General features: G+C 33.1%; 1 protein-coding gene across 1 annotated transcript; it reads right to left on the bottom strand.

Moving 5' to 3' along the window:
- Positions 1-7,291: 7,291 nt before the first annotated feature.
- LOC139519000 (26S proteasome non-ATPase regulatory subunit 4-like) lies at positions 7,292-18,149 on the bottom strand. Its single transcript, XM_071310713.1, has 11 exons — positions 18,040-18,149; positions 15,019-15,159; positions 12,191-12,302; positions 11,621-11,707; positions 11,056-11,124; positions 10,504-10,565; positions 10,042-10,195; positions 9,542-9,644; positions 8,998-9,150; positions 8,380-8,462; positions 7,292-7,719 (listed from the first exon to the last, which is right to left on the bottom strand). The coding sequence occupies exons 1-11, from the start codon at positions 18,114-18,116 to the stop codon at positions 7,558-7,560; spliced, it is 1,203 nt and encodes a 400-aa protein (XP_071166814.1). The 5' UTR covers positions 18,117-18,149; the 3' UTR covers positions 7,292-7,557.
- Between the last annotated feature and the right edge of the window lie 165 nt (positions 18,150-18,314).

Below are 18,314 nucleotides of genomic sequence, written 5' to 3' on the forward strand. Positions count from 1 at the left end.
GTTTCCACAAAAAATGCCGAATGTTTATACTGTGGTTTAATTTGTTGCTATTTGGTACTTTTAGTCCTCTATAATAGTGTATAAATTGATAATAAGACATAAAGCTTTAGTTAGAGTCGGTATAAGCAAGCAATTACAAACATAAGCTCTGAAGAGCTTTTAAAACCGACATAACAAGTAAAACAAAACATACATGATGACTTGCCGTTCGATGGTATTGTCAGTTTCACAATTTGAATACGTTTTGGCTTTTATCGTTCGTTTAGACATTGTCTACAGTGAAATAAACTTAACTCTGCCACAAAATAAACAACAGGCTCATAAAGTACTTCACTACAAAAAGGCAAATTGGGAGCAAATAGAAAAAGATCTCACTGAAACATACAAAGAACTTAAACATTAGATCAAGATAAATTAAATCTTGATGAACTTTGGAACATGTTCAAAACCAACATTCAAAAATCTATTACCAAGAATATTCCAACAAAAAGCATTGGTAACAAATCGAAACTACCTTGGGTAAATTACCAACTCAAAAAGCTCATCAACAAGAAAAACAAATTATACAAAAAGAAAAAGACTGAAAAATCCCAAGTATAAAAAACAATCCCAAGAAATTAAAACCAAGCTCCAGAAAGAAATGAGAAACTCGTACTGGCAATACATAGAAAATATGATTTTCGATATTGAAATAAAGGAGCCAGATCAACCATGCTTCAATAATACACCTAAAAAACTGTACACCTACATTAAAAGCCAGAAAAACGAAAACACCGGCATAGCTCCTCTGCGAAGTGAAGGTACACTGCACTCAAGTCCATCTGAGAAAGCAAATATACTTAACAAACAATTTCAGTCTGCTTTTACATCTAAAGCAAACACTAACATTCCAGACAAAGGTCCTAGTAAACACCCCATAATGGAACCCATTAGAATATCTAGGGATGGTGTTTACGAACTAATCAAAAACATAAACCCCAATAAAGGAACTGGCCCTGACACCATCGCAGGCAAAGTACTAAAAGAAAACATCGAAATATGTACAAATATCCTCACTTTAATATTTACAAGATCACTACAAACAGGCAAAGTACCATCTGACTGGAACCACGCAAATGTCACACCTGTATTCAAAACATGCAGGAGATAAACACAACCCAGGCAACTATAGGCCTATATCCTTAACACGCATAGCCTGCAAACTACTCGATCATATCTTTGCAAGCAGCATGATCAATCACTTACTAGAAACAAACAACACTCTATATGAATTACAACATGGATTTAGGACAAAACGATCATGTGAATCCCAAGTCATCTCACTGATACATGAATTATTCCAAAACAACGACAAGAACATACAAACAGATCTAATTATAATCATGGATTTTGCTAAAGCTTTCGAAAAGGTACCACACAAAAGATTACTATACAAAATGAAATACTTTGGCATATCAGATCAAATCATTAACTGGGTAGAATCATTTCTTTCAAACAGAACGCAAACAGTACTTTTAGAAAACATGTCATCTTCAAAAATACCAGTCTCATCAGGAGTCCCTAGGGTACAGTGCTAGGACCAATACTATTCTTAATTTACATAAATGACCTCCCAGATTACATCCAACATAGCAAAATCAGACTCTTTGCAGATGACAGTATAATCTACCGACAAATTAAAACTCAAAACGACTGTCTCAATTTTAAGCTCCAAGTAGACATTAAAGCTGCCATAAAATGGGAAAAAGATTGGCTTATGTCTTTCCATCCAGACAAGTGTAACATCATGAATATAACAACAAAAAGAAATCCCATCCACTTTTATTATAACATGTATGGACACATCTTAGAATCTGTAAAACATGCAAAATACTAGGTATCACCATCTCAGCAGACCTAAATGGAACCAGGGCCGTAACTAGCTTCTTTTAAAAGTGAGGCGAAAGCTCTGAAAAAAAATGACGCCAAATCGTGCATTCTGACCGTTTCCCGGACTCTTTCTTACTCTGAAACGCAATTAATGTTTAGCTATTTTTTTCGACAATATTCTGGTCTCCAAGCAAACTATATAGATTCAATGTAAATAAAAACTTTTAGGTTAAAGGGACAACATCAAAAGACCGATATGTAGGATAAAGCAAAAATCGTAATTCTTATTATCATTTTAATACCGGATCTGTCTGTTCTTGCCTTGTATTGTGTTTAGACTTTGGTGAATTTTGTTTATGACTGAATTCAAATATAGTGACAGTGCAGTATTATACTTTAAGTACCGCTTAAGTCGACACTAGGGACCATCTTGACCTTGTTTTAAGGTATTAATGATTTTTTCATTGTTGAAGACCCTCAGGCCAGCGACTATCAAGATGAAGAACAGGAATAAAAACCCTGACCATTGATAATTTGTATTTTTCTATGTATTGACTTTGTGTGCGATTAAGTCACTTGTACGTTTACTCCATATTCCTTTATTTTGTATTAAAGGGTCTGAACACGACTTATTGCAAGTTTAACCCTTCAATGTAAAAGGTCATATATGGTAATACATTGTTGTTTTTTCAAATGATTTGATACAGGGATATTGGTGGTCTCACTTTAATTTAACCCATGTCAGCTATCTAGTTTTATCTACAAAAAAAAGTGTCAGTTTTGTATTCTTTAATATTGAATTCAATTCTCCATGAAGAAACGACCAATTTTTCTGTGTCTAGTAGCATCGTATCTTCTTAAAATATTATCTCGCACAATGTCTGGACATCGGTGGACATGCAACATTGCCAAACCACACAACCGTTCACCCGTCATCGTAGATCTAATTTCAAATATTCTTACAATTGAATGTAGTTTTTTTTTCAATTAGACAAAAGATCCTTCAGTATACATGGTATAAGAAAACTCAAGTTTAAAACAAAATGACTAGATTTACAAAAGAAAATCAACACTTAGACTATAGTCCTAAAGTAGGACAATAAATGAACAAAAGACAAACCCGGGTACAGATAAGACACATAACTACAAACAATAGACCATCAACACTGAAAACTAAAAGTAAATTAGAAACATGGATCACGAAAAACATGCAGGGGCGACATCAGAGAGTGAAGAGAACTTGCTTCTTGCAAGACACTCGCCGTGAAAACAATTTGATATGAAGACAAGCTTTTGTTTCAATTTTTTTTTTTAAATTTCCAAAATGAGGTATTTGCCTCATTTGACTCCATGTAGTTACGGCCCTGGGAACACCCACATCCAACAAACCGCTGCAAAAGCAAATAAATCCTTAGGTTTCATCAGAAGAAACCTTAAAGTCCAATCGCAAACAATTAAACAAAGAGCGTACCAAACAATCATAAGACCAAAGTTGGAATACTGTTTAACTGTATGGGACCCATTTACAAACGGTAAGCGGAAGAAGGGATCCCGTAGACCGCCCTACGTCACGATTGTACACACCTGTCAAACGATTCAAATTTTGTGCAGCTTACTTATTGTTGTGGTAGTCTATTCCAAATTTTGATGGTGTCTGGCAAAAAGGAGTAATGACAAACTTGAGTCCTGGCAAAAGGAATGAGAAATTGTTCTGCATGTCCTCTTCAGTACTGTTGCTCATTTTTTGAAGGCCACACGATGACCTATAGCTGTTTACTTCTGTCACGGTCATTTTGTCTCTTGTGTAGAGTTGTCTCATTGGCAATCTTACCACACGGCACATATTTTAATTTTTATATCATTACCAAAAACGAGTTGAATAATTAAATCTAAAAAAAGAATACATTTTTTTTTACCGTTTTCTGCATGTTTGGTTTTATGATTATAGAGTAAGGCACATATGTATATACTTGTTTTTAACAATATTCTATGTAGAGACATTTTTGAACTAGTATCTACTTATCATGTTGGCGGTTGACATACTAGTACACGTTAACATTGGCAAAGTAGTGTACGAATTAAAGTTCAAAACTGTACCAACACCCCGTTCAACGACGATTTTAGTAGTCTTTACTTTAAAACGGCTACTATTTTTTAGGGATTGGGATTTCCTCTCCCAGATTCAACTAAATCGAGAAAAAAGGTTGGCTGGAACAAATATGTCATGACAGATATGTAATGACTCATTACACTGTCAACTTAGATGTGTAATAACTCCTTACACTGTCGACATAGATGTGTAATAACTCATTACACTGTGGACATAGATGTGTAATAAGTTATTAACTCATTACACTGTGGACATATATGTATAATAACTCATTACAATTGTCGACATAGATGTGTAATAAATCCTGACACTGTCGACAAAGATGTGTAATAACTCCTTACACTGTCGACATAGATATGTAATAACTCACGATTTTAACAGTCTTTACTTTAAAACGGCTACTAATTTTTAGGGATTGGGAATTCCTCTCCCAGACTCAACTAAATCAAGAAAAAAAGGTTTGCTGGAACAAATATGTCATGACAGATGTGTAGACTCATTACACTGTCAACTTAGATGTGTAATAACTCCTTACACTGTCGACATAGATGTGTAATAACGCATTACACTGTGGACATAGATGTGTAATAAGTTATTTTAAAAACTCATTACACTGTGGACATATATGTATAATAACTCATTACAATTGTCGACATAGATGTGTAATAAATCCTGACACTGTCAATATAGATGTATTATAACTCATAACACTGTCGACATAGTTGTGTAATAACTTCTGACACTTTCGACATAGATGTGTAATAACTCCTTACACTGTTGACATAGATATATGATAACTTCTGACACTGTCGACATAGATGTGTAATAACTTCTGACACTGTCGACAAAGATGTGTAATAACTCCTTACACTGTCGACATAGATATGTAATAACTCACGATTTTAGTAGTCTTTACTTTAAAACGGATACTATTTTTTAGGGATTGGGAATTCCTCTCCCAGACTCAACTAAATCAAGAAAAAAAGGTTTGCTGGAACAAATATGTCATGACAGATGTGTGATGACTCATTACAGTGTTAACTTAGATGTGTAATAACTCCTTACACTGTCGACATAGATGTGTAATAACTCATTACACTGTGGACATAGAGGTGTAATAAGTTATTAACTCATTACACTGTGGACATATATGTATAATAACTCATTACAATTGTCGACATAGATGTGTAATAAATCCTGACACTGTCTATATAGATGTGTAATAACTTCTGACACTTTCGACATAGATGTGTAATAACTCCTTACACTTTCGACATAGATGTGTAATTACTTCTGACACTGTCAACATAGATGTGTAATAACTCCTTATACTGTCGACATAGATATGTGATAACTTCTGACACTGTTGACATAGATGTGTAATAACTTCTGACACTGTCGACAAAGATGTGTAATAACTCCTTACACTGTCGAAATAGATGTGTAATAACTCATTACACTGTTGACATATATGTATAGGTCATTTCACTGTCGACATAGATGTGTAATAACTCATCACACTGTCGACATAGATGTGTAACAACTCATTACACTGTCGACATATATGTATAGTACCTCATTGGTTGACCTGCATGTTTTACCTTTATAACTTTAGCTGACCTGCATTTTTAACATAGCATGGCTGTACCATTTTGCATCGTCTGATTTTGGCTGTCCTATTTTATTTCTATGACTTTTCATGTAATATTTAACATCTCTGAATTTGGCTGACGTGTTTCATCTCTTTGACTTTGGTTGCTATGTTTAACCTCTATGACTTTAGCTGACCTGATATTTATGACTTAAGATCTGCTTCTTAACCTCATATGACTTTAGATGACCTGTTTAACCTTGGGTTATTATGGCTGTCCTGTGTAATCTGTCATGTTTAACCTCTAGGACCTTGGTTGTCCTGTTTTTCCTTGTAGGAGTTGGGATGACATATTTAATCTTGTATGACTTTGGCTGTCCTGTTTTTTCCTTGTAGGAGTTGGGATGACATGTTTAACCTTGTATGACTTTGGCTGTCCTGTTTTTCCTTGTAGGAGTTGGGATGACATATTTAACCTTGTATGACTTTGGCTGTCCTGTTTTTCCTTGTAGGAGTTGGGATGACATGTTTAACCTTGTACGACTTTGGCTGTCCTGTTTTTCCTTGTAGGAGTTGGGATGACATGTTTAACCTTGTATGACTTTGGCTGTCCTGTTTTTCCTTGTAGGAGTTGGGATGACATGTTTAACCTTGTATGACTTTGGCTGTCCTGTTTAATTTCTATAACTTTGGTTGTACTGTTTAACCTTGTGTGTTTTAAGCTGTCCTATTCAGACATGTTTTTATTTTGATTGAATAAAACCTTATATATTAGGTCCACAAAGTGTTAGAAATGAGCGTCCTCATTGATTGATGAATGTTATTCCAAAAACATGATATATGATTTAGTGATGAAATTGATATTGTTTATGATGTGACAAAGTTCTTTTTTTTGCTATCCATGAAAGCCTTCATATGTACAACTGCAGTGAATAAAGTGTAAAATGCAAAATTCCATTGCCTCACAGTGTAAGTACTCAAAGCTGGTTATCAGTATTTGCTTACATTCATTGCTTGATGTAGAAGCTTGGGTTTATGCACACACATTTCTATATTAAAATACATTGTTGTCACAGATCAAGCCAAACCATAGCAGAGGCACAAAGAAATCATTTATCTCACTGTGGCAGATGCAACAATTTTGAAAGATTTAGAAGAATTAATGACCTACTTCAGAAAAATAATAAAAGATATATTAACTATCAACCAACAACATTTTGGACAAGAAACTGAATATCTATGTGCTCTTGTATTTATCATGGAGTAGCATTTATTACTGGAAAAGAATTGCAAAATAACAATTAAAAAGGTCTGATTAATGAAATGACTGAAATTATTCTAAAAAAAAACCATGCCCATCTTCAATTCTGTCATTGACCTCGTCCATTCTGGCAAATTTGGCTATTTCTAAAACCAGGGAGGGCATCAAACAAATAAACTTTGTAAAGGTGAGATTATGTAAATAGCTTAAATTAAGTTTGTCTAATTATTTTGTTACTTCTTCGCTGTGATTTTTATTTACAGAAAGCAGTTTGTTTTCATGAAATATATAATGAGATAAAAATCCTGTGTACATCATTATATTTCTTGATTGTATGTATTTTCAAACATTACATTCAAATTTGAAATTGTTTTCTTTATTTTCTTTTGCCTTAATATGCCTGTCCTTACTCCATTATCATGTTATTATACCACTTTTAGATGTGCAATGAAAGTAATCATTAAGGATTCATATATCTATCTTTATTTTAAAGAGATGCTTCAATCACTGACTGGTACTTTTCCATACACATAAACATAACACAAGACTTCATTCACACTTCCATATACATATTGAATCTGTCAGATTCTTCAATATTGATACTTGTTTGAAAACAAAATGAAAAAATATTACCTTTTTAAACTATAAAGTACTAAAATGTTTCTTTACAAAAGTTATGATATTTTTTGGTGAAATAATTGTGTTCTAGAAATAAATTATAAAGTATCATTTAGAATCTTTTTTATCATCTTTGTCCTTCTTCGACCCATCTTTGACCGAACTAATAGCGTTTTGTATAGCTTCACTTTGTGGATCAACACCAGGTAATCCTTCAAGAACACTTTGTAAAAATGTTGGATCGTTTATCACTTCAGAATAATCCTCATCCTGTAAAAAAAATAATATTGTTGTTGATTTGAACAGTTATATATATATCTAATTCTGTTTATTTGTTTGTTTGGTATTAATTTGAACAATAGTCTATTTTATTGGTGAAGATAACCTGAGTTGTACTATCGGCAGATAACTGAAAAAACTCTTTCACATTTTATAAAATAGGCCTTACTATGCAATTTTTGATAATAAAAGAATGTCCTCTTCCCAAAGATCTAAATGAAAAAGTTCTTGTCTTTATTTTTTCTATGTTGTGTTTAGTGTACTATATTTTTAATGTTTGTCTTTTTTATCCATGGTGTTGTCAGTTTATTTTCTATTTATGAGTTTGAATGTCCCTCTGGTATCTTTAGTCCCTCTTTTATAGACAAAGCACTACTAGTATCTTAATTTTGCCTATTTAACAGTACTGTAGATTCAATATTTGTGAAAAAAAACCAATTGTCATAGGTTTAGGTAAACAACAAACTAAAATGTTCAACAAAGTATAAATTTACTATGAAGAGTTATGCAAAACCTTGAAATAAAATATCAAGAAAACTACAATCTTTCCTAGGCCTTGTTATTGGTGACAATAAAAGAATCCACATATTGATTAGTATCACAATCTATTGTTTGATGATTTCTCTGTCATTTTACTACAGAACTACTTACAGCTCCCTCTGCCTTCTGGACAGGTGTTTTACCATCTTCATCCACATCCATAGGAGCTGGAGTGTTTTCTGTTGTATTATCAGCTAAAATATAAACAATCGGTTAAGATGTGTGATTCTTACAATTAGTTTTATTTGCATCAGAATCCTCACATTGTTTGAATTGTGACACAAGAGTTTTGTTTTACTTCTATTGTTCTTTTCCGAAGTTGGTATAGTGGATTAAAAAGCCAGAATTTTATCAAACCACATTTCATTATGATAGAAACATTATTGTACAGACTACAGTGTGCATACCCATGGATTATTGTCATTAAGGTGTTCTTCGTTATAAGGGTAAATGGTTTAGGGGTTCACAAACGGGACCTAGGAATTTCGAAAACACAATGTAAATCTACTACTTCACGATTTGAAAGAATTATCCAAGTTACAATGAAAGTTCTATCAGAGATATATTCAGTGTCTCTTTTAGTTTATTACTTTTATAGTGTTTCAATAATACAGTCCAATACTCTACCATGTGTAAGTTTACAGTTATCCTGCAAAGTAGGTTGAAAGCTCTTTTGTAACTCACAGCTATATGACAGTGATAAATATTATACAAAAATATCTTGCTGACCTGAATTTTGTAGAGATAACTGCATGGCGTATGCAATTTGTTCCTCTTCTGATAAAGAACTAAAATTCTGTCCACTAGGTGTTGGTGCTGGTTCTTCTTCCTGTCCTAGTGACATTGTCAATGCTTGTCGTAACATGGCTTCATCATTGGTTCCTACAAAACAGATGATAAACTAAGTTAATGAATATGGCAAATATCAACTTTACTCAACACAATGATAACGAACTTAGGGCACAAGCATACATACAACAAACCCCAACTTTCTAGGAAGCATTTGCACAGAGTAGGCTTTTAGAAATTTACAAAATATATTCTCCTGAATCAACACATTTCATATTAAGATTTAAATAGTGATCAATATCTTATAAAGTTATCCCTTTCAATCAGAAATATTTGCTTTATAACAGAAATAGCTACTAGTGTGGATTGAATAAACAAATAATTGTATCTGGAATAAACAATAAAACTGTGGTCTAATAGGAGGTCCAGCCCATCTCAGGACTTTAGGAAAACTATGTCTTCTGAATGATAAAAATATAGTTACCAGTTTCCTGTACTGGTGCTGTCTCTTCAGCTGTTGAATCTATAGCTTTCTTAGCTTCATCTTCCTGTCTGGCTCTCTGTTCCTCCATAGATACTCTCAAGGCCTATAAATCAAACAAATGGTACTGAGAACAAGCTCACAAATAAGAAGCCCCCCTAAAGTAATGTTTAATGATCTTTCCCTCGAGGTTGTTTGAGCAGAATTAATTTTCCTTTTAGAAAAAACACTTCATAAGATGGCGCATCTGAAGCTTTTTTCTAAATTTATCTTCACCAGGAATGCTTAAGCCCAAAAATTTTGATAATCTAAAGAACGTGTAATCTTTAAATGATGTTCTACCCTCGCATAAGTTCCCTATAGTTCATTTGTAGTTTAAACAGTAATCATGACAGATAAACAGGCTGATATACCTTATATAGATAGCAATAAGGATGACAGATACTATTTTATTTCAAAATTACATTCTTCCTTTAGTTATTTAAATTTTAGGAAATACATACCAGGGCTAACTCGGGATCTTCATTAGGATCAACCCCAAATTCAAATCCTGTGGCTTGAAGACCAGCACCAGATCCATCCTCTCCGACTATGATAGGTGAATTAATCAAGGCTTCAGATAGTAAAGGTCCTGGTGGTACTGTTACTAAATGGGATCTGAAATGGATAAGGATGAATCTTATTTCAGTAAAAGTTAAAACTTCCCAAGAAAAACAGGATACGCTGGAAAGGAACAGAAACTTGGACTCATAAGTAATCAAATAAGAATGGAGAAAAATGTATGACAACTGTTTCACAGTAAAACTTCAAATCACCCTTTATGTATGAAATAAAACACAAAATTCAGTCCCATGTTTTCTCTGATAGCAAGTCCAATTGACATGATTGACAATGTATGAACTGAGTCCTTACAAAGGAAAACAGCAGTTTTATATAAAACTTTACATTAGGAATTTGATCATTACCCAGTTCCATCTTTTCCATTGATTGTGTTAACTAATGCTGTCAATTTGTCTGTGTTGACTGCCTGTAAAATATAAACCAAAGTATTCACCATATATACTTTTTATACTAGAGGCAATACAGATTTTTTAATTAAGTGTGCAGGTAAGAGAAGGAATACATTTACTTATTCACAAGGAAATAAATTTGAGAGTTTAATTACCTATCTATACTAAAAAAAATCAATAGGTGCCATTTCCTTGGATAAATGTTTTAATAATTGCTTCCTCATGCAATATTCAAAACATGTGTTGATTGTGATTACCTTCATATTATATTTATGTTCATTTTATAATAACTTTGCAGTTTTGTTCCACTAACTTTTAAATTACTTTTATGCATTATATCTTTATAATCACAAGGTTAAATGAAACTGTTTCCTGTTTGTTTCAATAATGTTTGTATTGTTGTTTTTCATTTTCCACCAGCAAGAAGTTCAGGTATAATTATCAAAAACACTGTCTAACTCATACAACATTTCAAAATGAATTATCCCAACAATCTACCATACAGACCTCTTCTCCAAAATTGACTATATCTATCTGGACTTTTTCTTTCTTCAGTTTCTTTGCAAGTTTTACCAACTATAATAAACAAGACAATATAATTACATAGCACTACAGAAACATAAGTCAAATTTGCCTAGTAAAACTTTAGTTACAGTTGGTCTGTTTAATCATTTTCTTTTAGTATTTTATCATTTATTTTTTCAGCTCTAATAGACGCCATCAACCAAAATTGTGAGAAACATCAAATAGATATCTTTTGCCTCATTCTAGGAGCCAATGGAAACAACCACTTACACAATTAAAAGTTAAAAATACCTGCAAACCACTTCTTTCTGGCCATTTTTTTTATTTCCAGAAAGCACTTACTAGGCTAAGTAGATTTAATCAGATAAATTGGTAGCAATAATAAGAATCAATGCATAAATCAGTAAATGTAACATTTTACAATTTAACAAAAGATTTGTAATCTTATTTTTGATATTCCATTATAGAAAACCTTTAATAACACATGCCAAGCCTATATAGGCCAAATTAGGCAACATTTCAAATCATTGACAAGAATCAAACTAACCTCTTTTTCTTCATCTTCAACAGGACTTCCAACAAAGAATACAATTCTCATTTTATGATTTCTTCCTTGTCTGTGCTTGAGTGCAAGCTATAAATAAATTACATAAGCTAGGATTTTCTTCTATTCTTGAAACACCAGCATGACTGGTAAATTCTAATCGGACATACATGTAGGTCTTTCGGAAATGGTTTATATTTTGTTTGATCAACAACAGCCTAAAATAACATACTACATTGTACATGTAACATGATGTATGATCAACAACAGCCTAAAATAACATACTACATTGTACATGTAACATGATGTAAATATGCACTGATCAACAACAGCCTAAAATAACATACTACATTGTACATATAACATGATTTAAATACATACTGATCAACAACAGCCTAAAATAACATACTACATTGTACATGTAACATGATGTAAATACACACTTCCCTTCTCATGTTTACAATATAATTTAATGAGAATCTTAAAGATTTAATACATTTTCAGAGTTATTGCATAATGTGATGAACTCCACTTATTCTATTCCAGATTCATCATTTGTTCTTAAAGACTTACATGTGCAACTTTCAGTGCTGTTCCAAATTTGATTTCTCCCATTGGTTGAACTTGATGAAGCTTACTTAAAACCCTTCCAGCATCTGTGGTCAAGGTGACTAACACTTCAACACTGAAAAGAAGATAAACTCAATTATTAATTTGATTTTTAAACTATAAATTGACATGTCACCTTCTGTTTCATATAAGAAAATTACTTATTAGTTTTTATTAGCTTTGATCTATATAGCTAGCTGTCAGTAACAGTGAATCCTCTCAGATTGGTAATTATTGTCTTTTAGTTGTGATGTATAATGCTAGTCATGCTAGTCCATGTCCCCTTTGTTTTATTTAAAATAGATGCATATTTATTGGTATCCATCGGATTAGTTTAAACTTTTTCAACTGAATTTTATATTTTGTTCTTAGGTCGTACTGTTACACTACTGTCCAGGATTAGGGTAGGGTTGGGCGCCTGCTAACATGTTTAATCTACAATCTGTCAATATCTATAACTTGGCATTGCACAAGGTCATGTTTTTCTCTGGCTGTTTATGACGTGTTTACACTAAATCCATTGGATGCTGGATGTGTACGGATTGATTGTTTAGTCTTAGATGCATGATTTTTTTATTAGTTGTTAGTGGCTTTGAACTAGCTGTCAGATAACTATGAGTACTCTCAGATCTGTTCATTACGTCTTTTTGTGTCGGGATGTATAAGTACCCGGCCACGTCTACTTGTATTTTTGTCCATCTGATGAGTTAAGCCTTTTTCAACTGATTTTTATAGTTCGTTCTTATGTTGTACTGTTATACCACTGTCCCAGGTTAGGGGGAGGGTTGGGATCCCGCTAACATGTTTAACCCTGCCACATTATTTATGTATGTGCCTGTCCCAAGTCAGGAGCATGTAATTCAGTGGTTGTCGTTTGTTTATGTGTTACATATTTGTTTTTCGTTCATTTTTTTACATAAATAAGGCCGTTAGTTTTCTCGTTTGAATTGTTTTACATTGTCTTATCGGGGGGTATTACATTGTATAGTTGACTATGCGGTATGGGCTTTGCTCATTGTTGAAGGCCGTACGGTGACCTATAGTTGTTAATGTCTGTGTCATTTTGGTCTTTTGTGGATAGTTGTCTCATTGGCAATCATACCACTTCTTTTTTATATTAACCCCATCAGGCATCACATTCTGTATGTGCCTGTCCCAAGTCAGGATCCTGTTATTCAGTGGTTATAATTTGTTGCTGTGTTACATATTTAATTGTTTTTCCTTCATTATTTAGTACACCAATTACATGCAGTGGTCTCGCTAGCCCAAAATAGAAGGGCGCCGCGCCCTGTGTGCCCTCAGCTGCGCCCTGGGTGCCTTCATCCGCGCCCTTCTGCCCTGACGTCTTTTTCCAAAATCATCTTGTGCCGTTTTGGTAAAATTTTGTTTCATCGATTTCTGATCTCCAAGTTAATTACATATATGACACCTGTGTGATTGCCCCCAGGTTAATCATGTCATTACAATCAATTACAATGATAAAGACTTCAAAGGTGTTAATAACTAGGTAATTTAATTAGGACAATGTATCTTTTTGTCATACTTTTGATGAATGTGTCAGCGAGTGAGTGTGTTTAGCTTGGGTCGGCATTTTCGATCTCCAAGTCACAATTAATGGAAGAGCGTATATAAATGAAGACTTTCATGACTTTAGAATTGAATTTAAGTCATCAAAATAAAACTATGCCTTTACAGAAATGCCTTCCATGTCAACTTGTTAGCGACAAGCACAGTTTTTAATTAACCCAAACGTGGTGGAAATTGATTTTGGAGTTACTTCCCCTGTTTTAGCTTATTACAAATTTGTGCTCTAAAAATATTATCTAGTACCAAAAAAAGGAATAAATTACCAATTGAATATATAATAACATAATAATGTTACCTTAAAGATATTAACTGTCTTTGAACATATTAAAAAATATATATTGCAATTTCTACTTGATAATTATACTTTTAGCAATCCATGTTCTAAACATTGCTAAATTAGTAATGCTCTCTGTTCCAAATCATATGATGTATTCAAACTATAATTCCTATATAGATGAAAAAAACAAAACAAAAAACACATATTCTTTGATAATGGGTAGAGTGAAGTTGAACTGTAAAAACATAATATGTTGATGAAGATGTACTATATCAATCATAACTACACAAACAATGAAATAAAGACTATAGTTGAAAAGCATCTTTATTTAAAAAAACCAACATACATGTATACAGTAAAAAAAAAAGAAGAGATTCGTTAACTCGTGATACACACAGAAACGTAGACAAAAAAATGAGCAGTGCCTTTTCTTATCATAAAAAGTGCCCTGCCCTCCACTGGCACCCTGCCCCTTTTGATTTCTAGCTAGAGCACTGACATGTATGCTGTTAGTTTTCTAGTTTGACTTGTTTTACATTGTCATTTAGGGACCTTTTATAGCTGACTTTGCCATATGGATTTTTCTCATTGTTGAAGTTAGTACAGGACCTATAGTTGTACATTTTAATTTCTGTGTCACTTGGTCTCTTATGAAGACTTATCTCATTCATGTCATTGGCAATCATACAACATCTTCTTTTCTATAAATACTTTTTTTTTTTATATCATAACAGAATATAACATAGCAAGAAGTGCTTTTGTGCTTGATATGCATTCTGATAGTCACTTACTTTCATTCTATAAACATGATAATCTAAAAAAACAAAAACAACATTAATTTCTAAAGTATTTGAATTTGCATATACTATGTATACACGTATTTTACGTTCATACTTCTACTTTTCAACATTATTTCTCTTCAACTTACTGAGACATAACTAATAGTCCAACATTGTTTTCTGGATTAGATCTAGTTTTGGAGTGACAAACAAGATTGACAGCATCTTGTTGGGCTTGCAGTCTAGTAGGAACAAAGTCACCATTTCTCATATAATCACTGTTGTCAACACTGAAACACATATAAAAGTAAATAAATTGCAAGTGTATCAAAAACACTAGTCACTACTGTCACTAGGTTAGGACTAGTCCAAATAATTATGACGTCTGGCAAGGCTATTTCATTTTTTTTCTGGGACGCCTTCCTATAAGGTCATAACGCTGAAGCCATTTTTTACGTCTGGAGTTTGAGAGCAGATTTTGGTGGGAACTTTGACACCTAGTTTTGACATGAAATTTTCATTGCCGGTTAGAAATTTTTACATAGTTACAAAGTCCTACCTTTTTTGTGCTTATTGATGTAAAATATTTCCTGAAATATCCAAAAGAAAAGATAAAATAAGGTACGATTCCATTTGAGGTGGGCAAATATTTATTATGTCTCAAAATGTTTTCCCATAATTACCAAAGAAACGTCAATTCCGATGGATATAAAATTTAAAATCTGTAAAATTTGACAGACCAGAATTTCCAGATAATGTAAATGGAACGTTCCGGAAATTCGGCTCCATTAAATTTTACCGTTTTTAATATTTTAACATGACGTCCTTCAAACGTTTGAGTACACACCCGTGGTAAAATCTGAATATATTGCCAGGGCTGTTCCAATCGTACTCCAACGTCATATACTTTTTTATGAATGAGGTGCCCGACGTCATAGAACGATGACGTAAGAATATAAGCATTTTACGGGATGACACGCTTGTGAAACCGAAAATTATCACAACAAGGAAACGTAAACAAACGATGCTAAAAGCTGGTTTAAGCCATTTTTTAAAAACATATTAGACATATATAAGTAAACTATCATTTAAATTCATTCAAAACGATATAAATACGTTATTGTGATTAGCTTAAGCATGTCAATAATTCAGTTAGCTCTGTTCTTTTACGCCAATTGAATAGTGCATTTATATATGGGAACGGCAAATATTTGCCTCCACCTAGAGCGCTTCGATCCAAAAGAATAAATGTATATACACTTTTGGTATTTAGCTGTATTTTGCCTCTGAATGACCTTTTATCACCTCGGAATAACCTTTTGACGTCAGGCAACAATCACTTTTTAGTTGTGACGTCAAAGTTTACGGGAACCTGTGTGATTTTATGTAATGGCGGACAAATTTGCATACAAGTGTAATTACGTCTATTGCCGTATTTGTCCTATTAGAATCGAAATAATTCATGGGGGTTTGAATATATCCAGATTTTACCACGGGTTGTTCCTTTCAGGGCTGCCAAATTTTTTTTGAGCCAGCCGGACATTTTATATCTGATCCCGATTTTAATCTCTAAGACTAAGTCACAAAAGGCAATTATGCTAATCAGATGGCCATCCCAAATTATGATTGACATTAGATTGACAATGACGATATTAAAATTTACTTTGATATGAATTTGATGTTCTGAAGTAAACTGTTAAAATTGGCAGTGCATCATTCAAAGTGTGCACATCAGCATGCTCATATCTGCCTTAGGCTCTTTATTTGTGCAAAATGACATTGTCAAAAAATTTACTTTAGTTTTTAAAGTCACATTTTCCCAAACCGGATGTTGACTTGACAATGGTAAAACATGGACCATAAACGGATATGTAAAATCAGTGTACGTTTACAAAGCACGACTGAGTGAAGAAGCTCTTTCCACGTTATTTCTCCAACAAAATACTTGAAATGAACGTTAGATACAGGTATCAATGATAATTTTAGCATTTTTGAAGAAATGTAGGATGCATAATTAAATTTCCCACCTGTGCACATGCGCACACATGTTCTTATTCATGCAACGAAGTTCTGACGATTTTTCATTTAAAACCTTTTTAAATGTTTCATCAAATCATGTTTATAAATGTATTTATTATAATTTATTCTTTTGGACTAAATCAATTAGATACAAACTGCTGAAATGTACGGAAATAATTGTGAATAGACAGATTAATTTATCCGATGTCTGGTACTGAAAATTATAGTTTACCTGTCATCTGAGCAGGTAGTTTTCAGCTGTCCAGCAACTAATTAGCCTGGATTGAAATTAGAAAGTATTGAAGTAAGGGTTGTTTTGATAGTAATTAATCATCATGTCACTTTTAAGATCGGAAATGTGGGGCTGTTAAAGGCATAAATTTGGGTCAAAAGATCGTGAATTAAGTAAAAATGACCGAAAAAGCCTTGAAAACTAAAAAGTAGATGACCGTTTCATGCTTTGCCCAGCTGGACTTTTAACGGACATTATACAAATGACCAGAATATTTGACCGTTTTGGAAGCCTTGGTCCCCTTATGCCGATATTTTACCCCTTGCTATCGCTCAGGGTAAAATATTTGTCATAAAGGGCCAACTCGTGGTAAAATCACGATATAGTGATCAAGCCCCCATTAGTTATTTCTTAAATAACGTCAAAAGTAAAATCCCTAACAACAGAACCAAAATCGGAAATGTTACAGTATTTCCGTTTCTTTTTTTAACAGATTTGAAGTTACAAAAAAAAATCGTACAGACTTCGTCCCCTTTCACAGGTAATGCCTGCCTCATATTACATTGACATAATTTGTGGCATTTTTGCACTTGGTCTTCGAATATTTCCCTTGAACAGTAAAATTCCATTATAGCATTATATTCAAACAGGGTTAAACAAAACCGATTTCTTTATAATTTTACGTGAAATGATCATTGTCACATTGATATGACCGAGTCCAACCGGTGATGTGGATTTCCAAAATCGCTAAATCATCGTCGTTATAACGAATAAATAATTTTCACACATTAAATACCCTAAATCAGGAATAGTGAATATGAGACGATAAGCAAGTTTACATCGGGCCTCTACCGAAATATGTATCTTATTAATTAAGCTTGAGTGTGAGGGAAACAAATATGATTTAAAGTTTTTTTACCAGACAATTGTACTTTCGAGAACCATTTTGGAAATGAATGATATGATGCGTTGTGATTGGTTGAAATTATTTTCCATCTTAATGTCCGGATGATAGACATTCAACAGCACAGCACAACGACGTAAAGAAAAATATCGCTGTGCTTGCTTTTTAAAGATTGAAAATTGATTTAAAATTTTTCATTGATAATCTTTCACAAAGAGCAACATTTAAAAACAATTAAATACACAAGTAAATGAATAAATTGAAGCAAAAGTGCATATAATTATATTATT

This window comes from Mytilus edulis, chromosome 4, assembly GCF_963676685.1.
Source record: "Mytilus edulis chromosome 4, xbMytEdul2.2, whole genome shotgun sequence".
NCBI lineage: Eukaryota > Metazoa > Mollusca > Bivalvia > Mytilida > Mytilidae > Mytilus > Mytilus edulis.

Excerpts from the sequence above, each read along its gene's own strand:
- LOC139519000 (XM_071310713.1), bottom strand. The coding sequence starts at position 18,116 with ATGGAAAATAATTTCAACCAATCACAACGCATCATATCATTCATTTCC. Across the intron at positions 9,151-9,541 it reads AGCACCAGTACAGGAAACTG|GAACCAATGATGAAGCCATG; the intron begins GTAACTATATTT and ends TCTGTTTTGTAG. Across the intron at positions 8,463-8,997 it reads GTTATCTCTACAAAATTCAG|CTGATAATACAACAGAAAAC; the intron begins GTCAGCAAGATA and ends TTTATATTTTAG.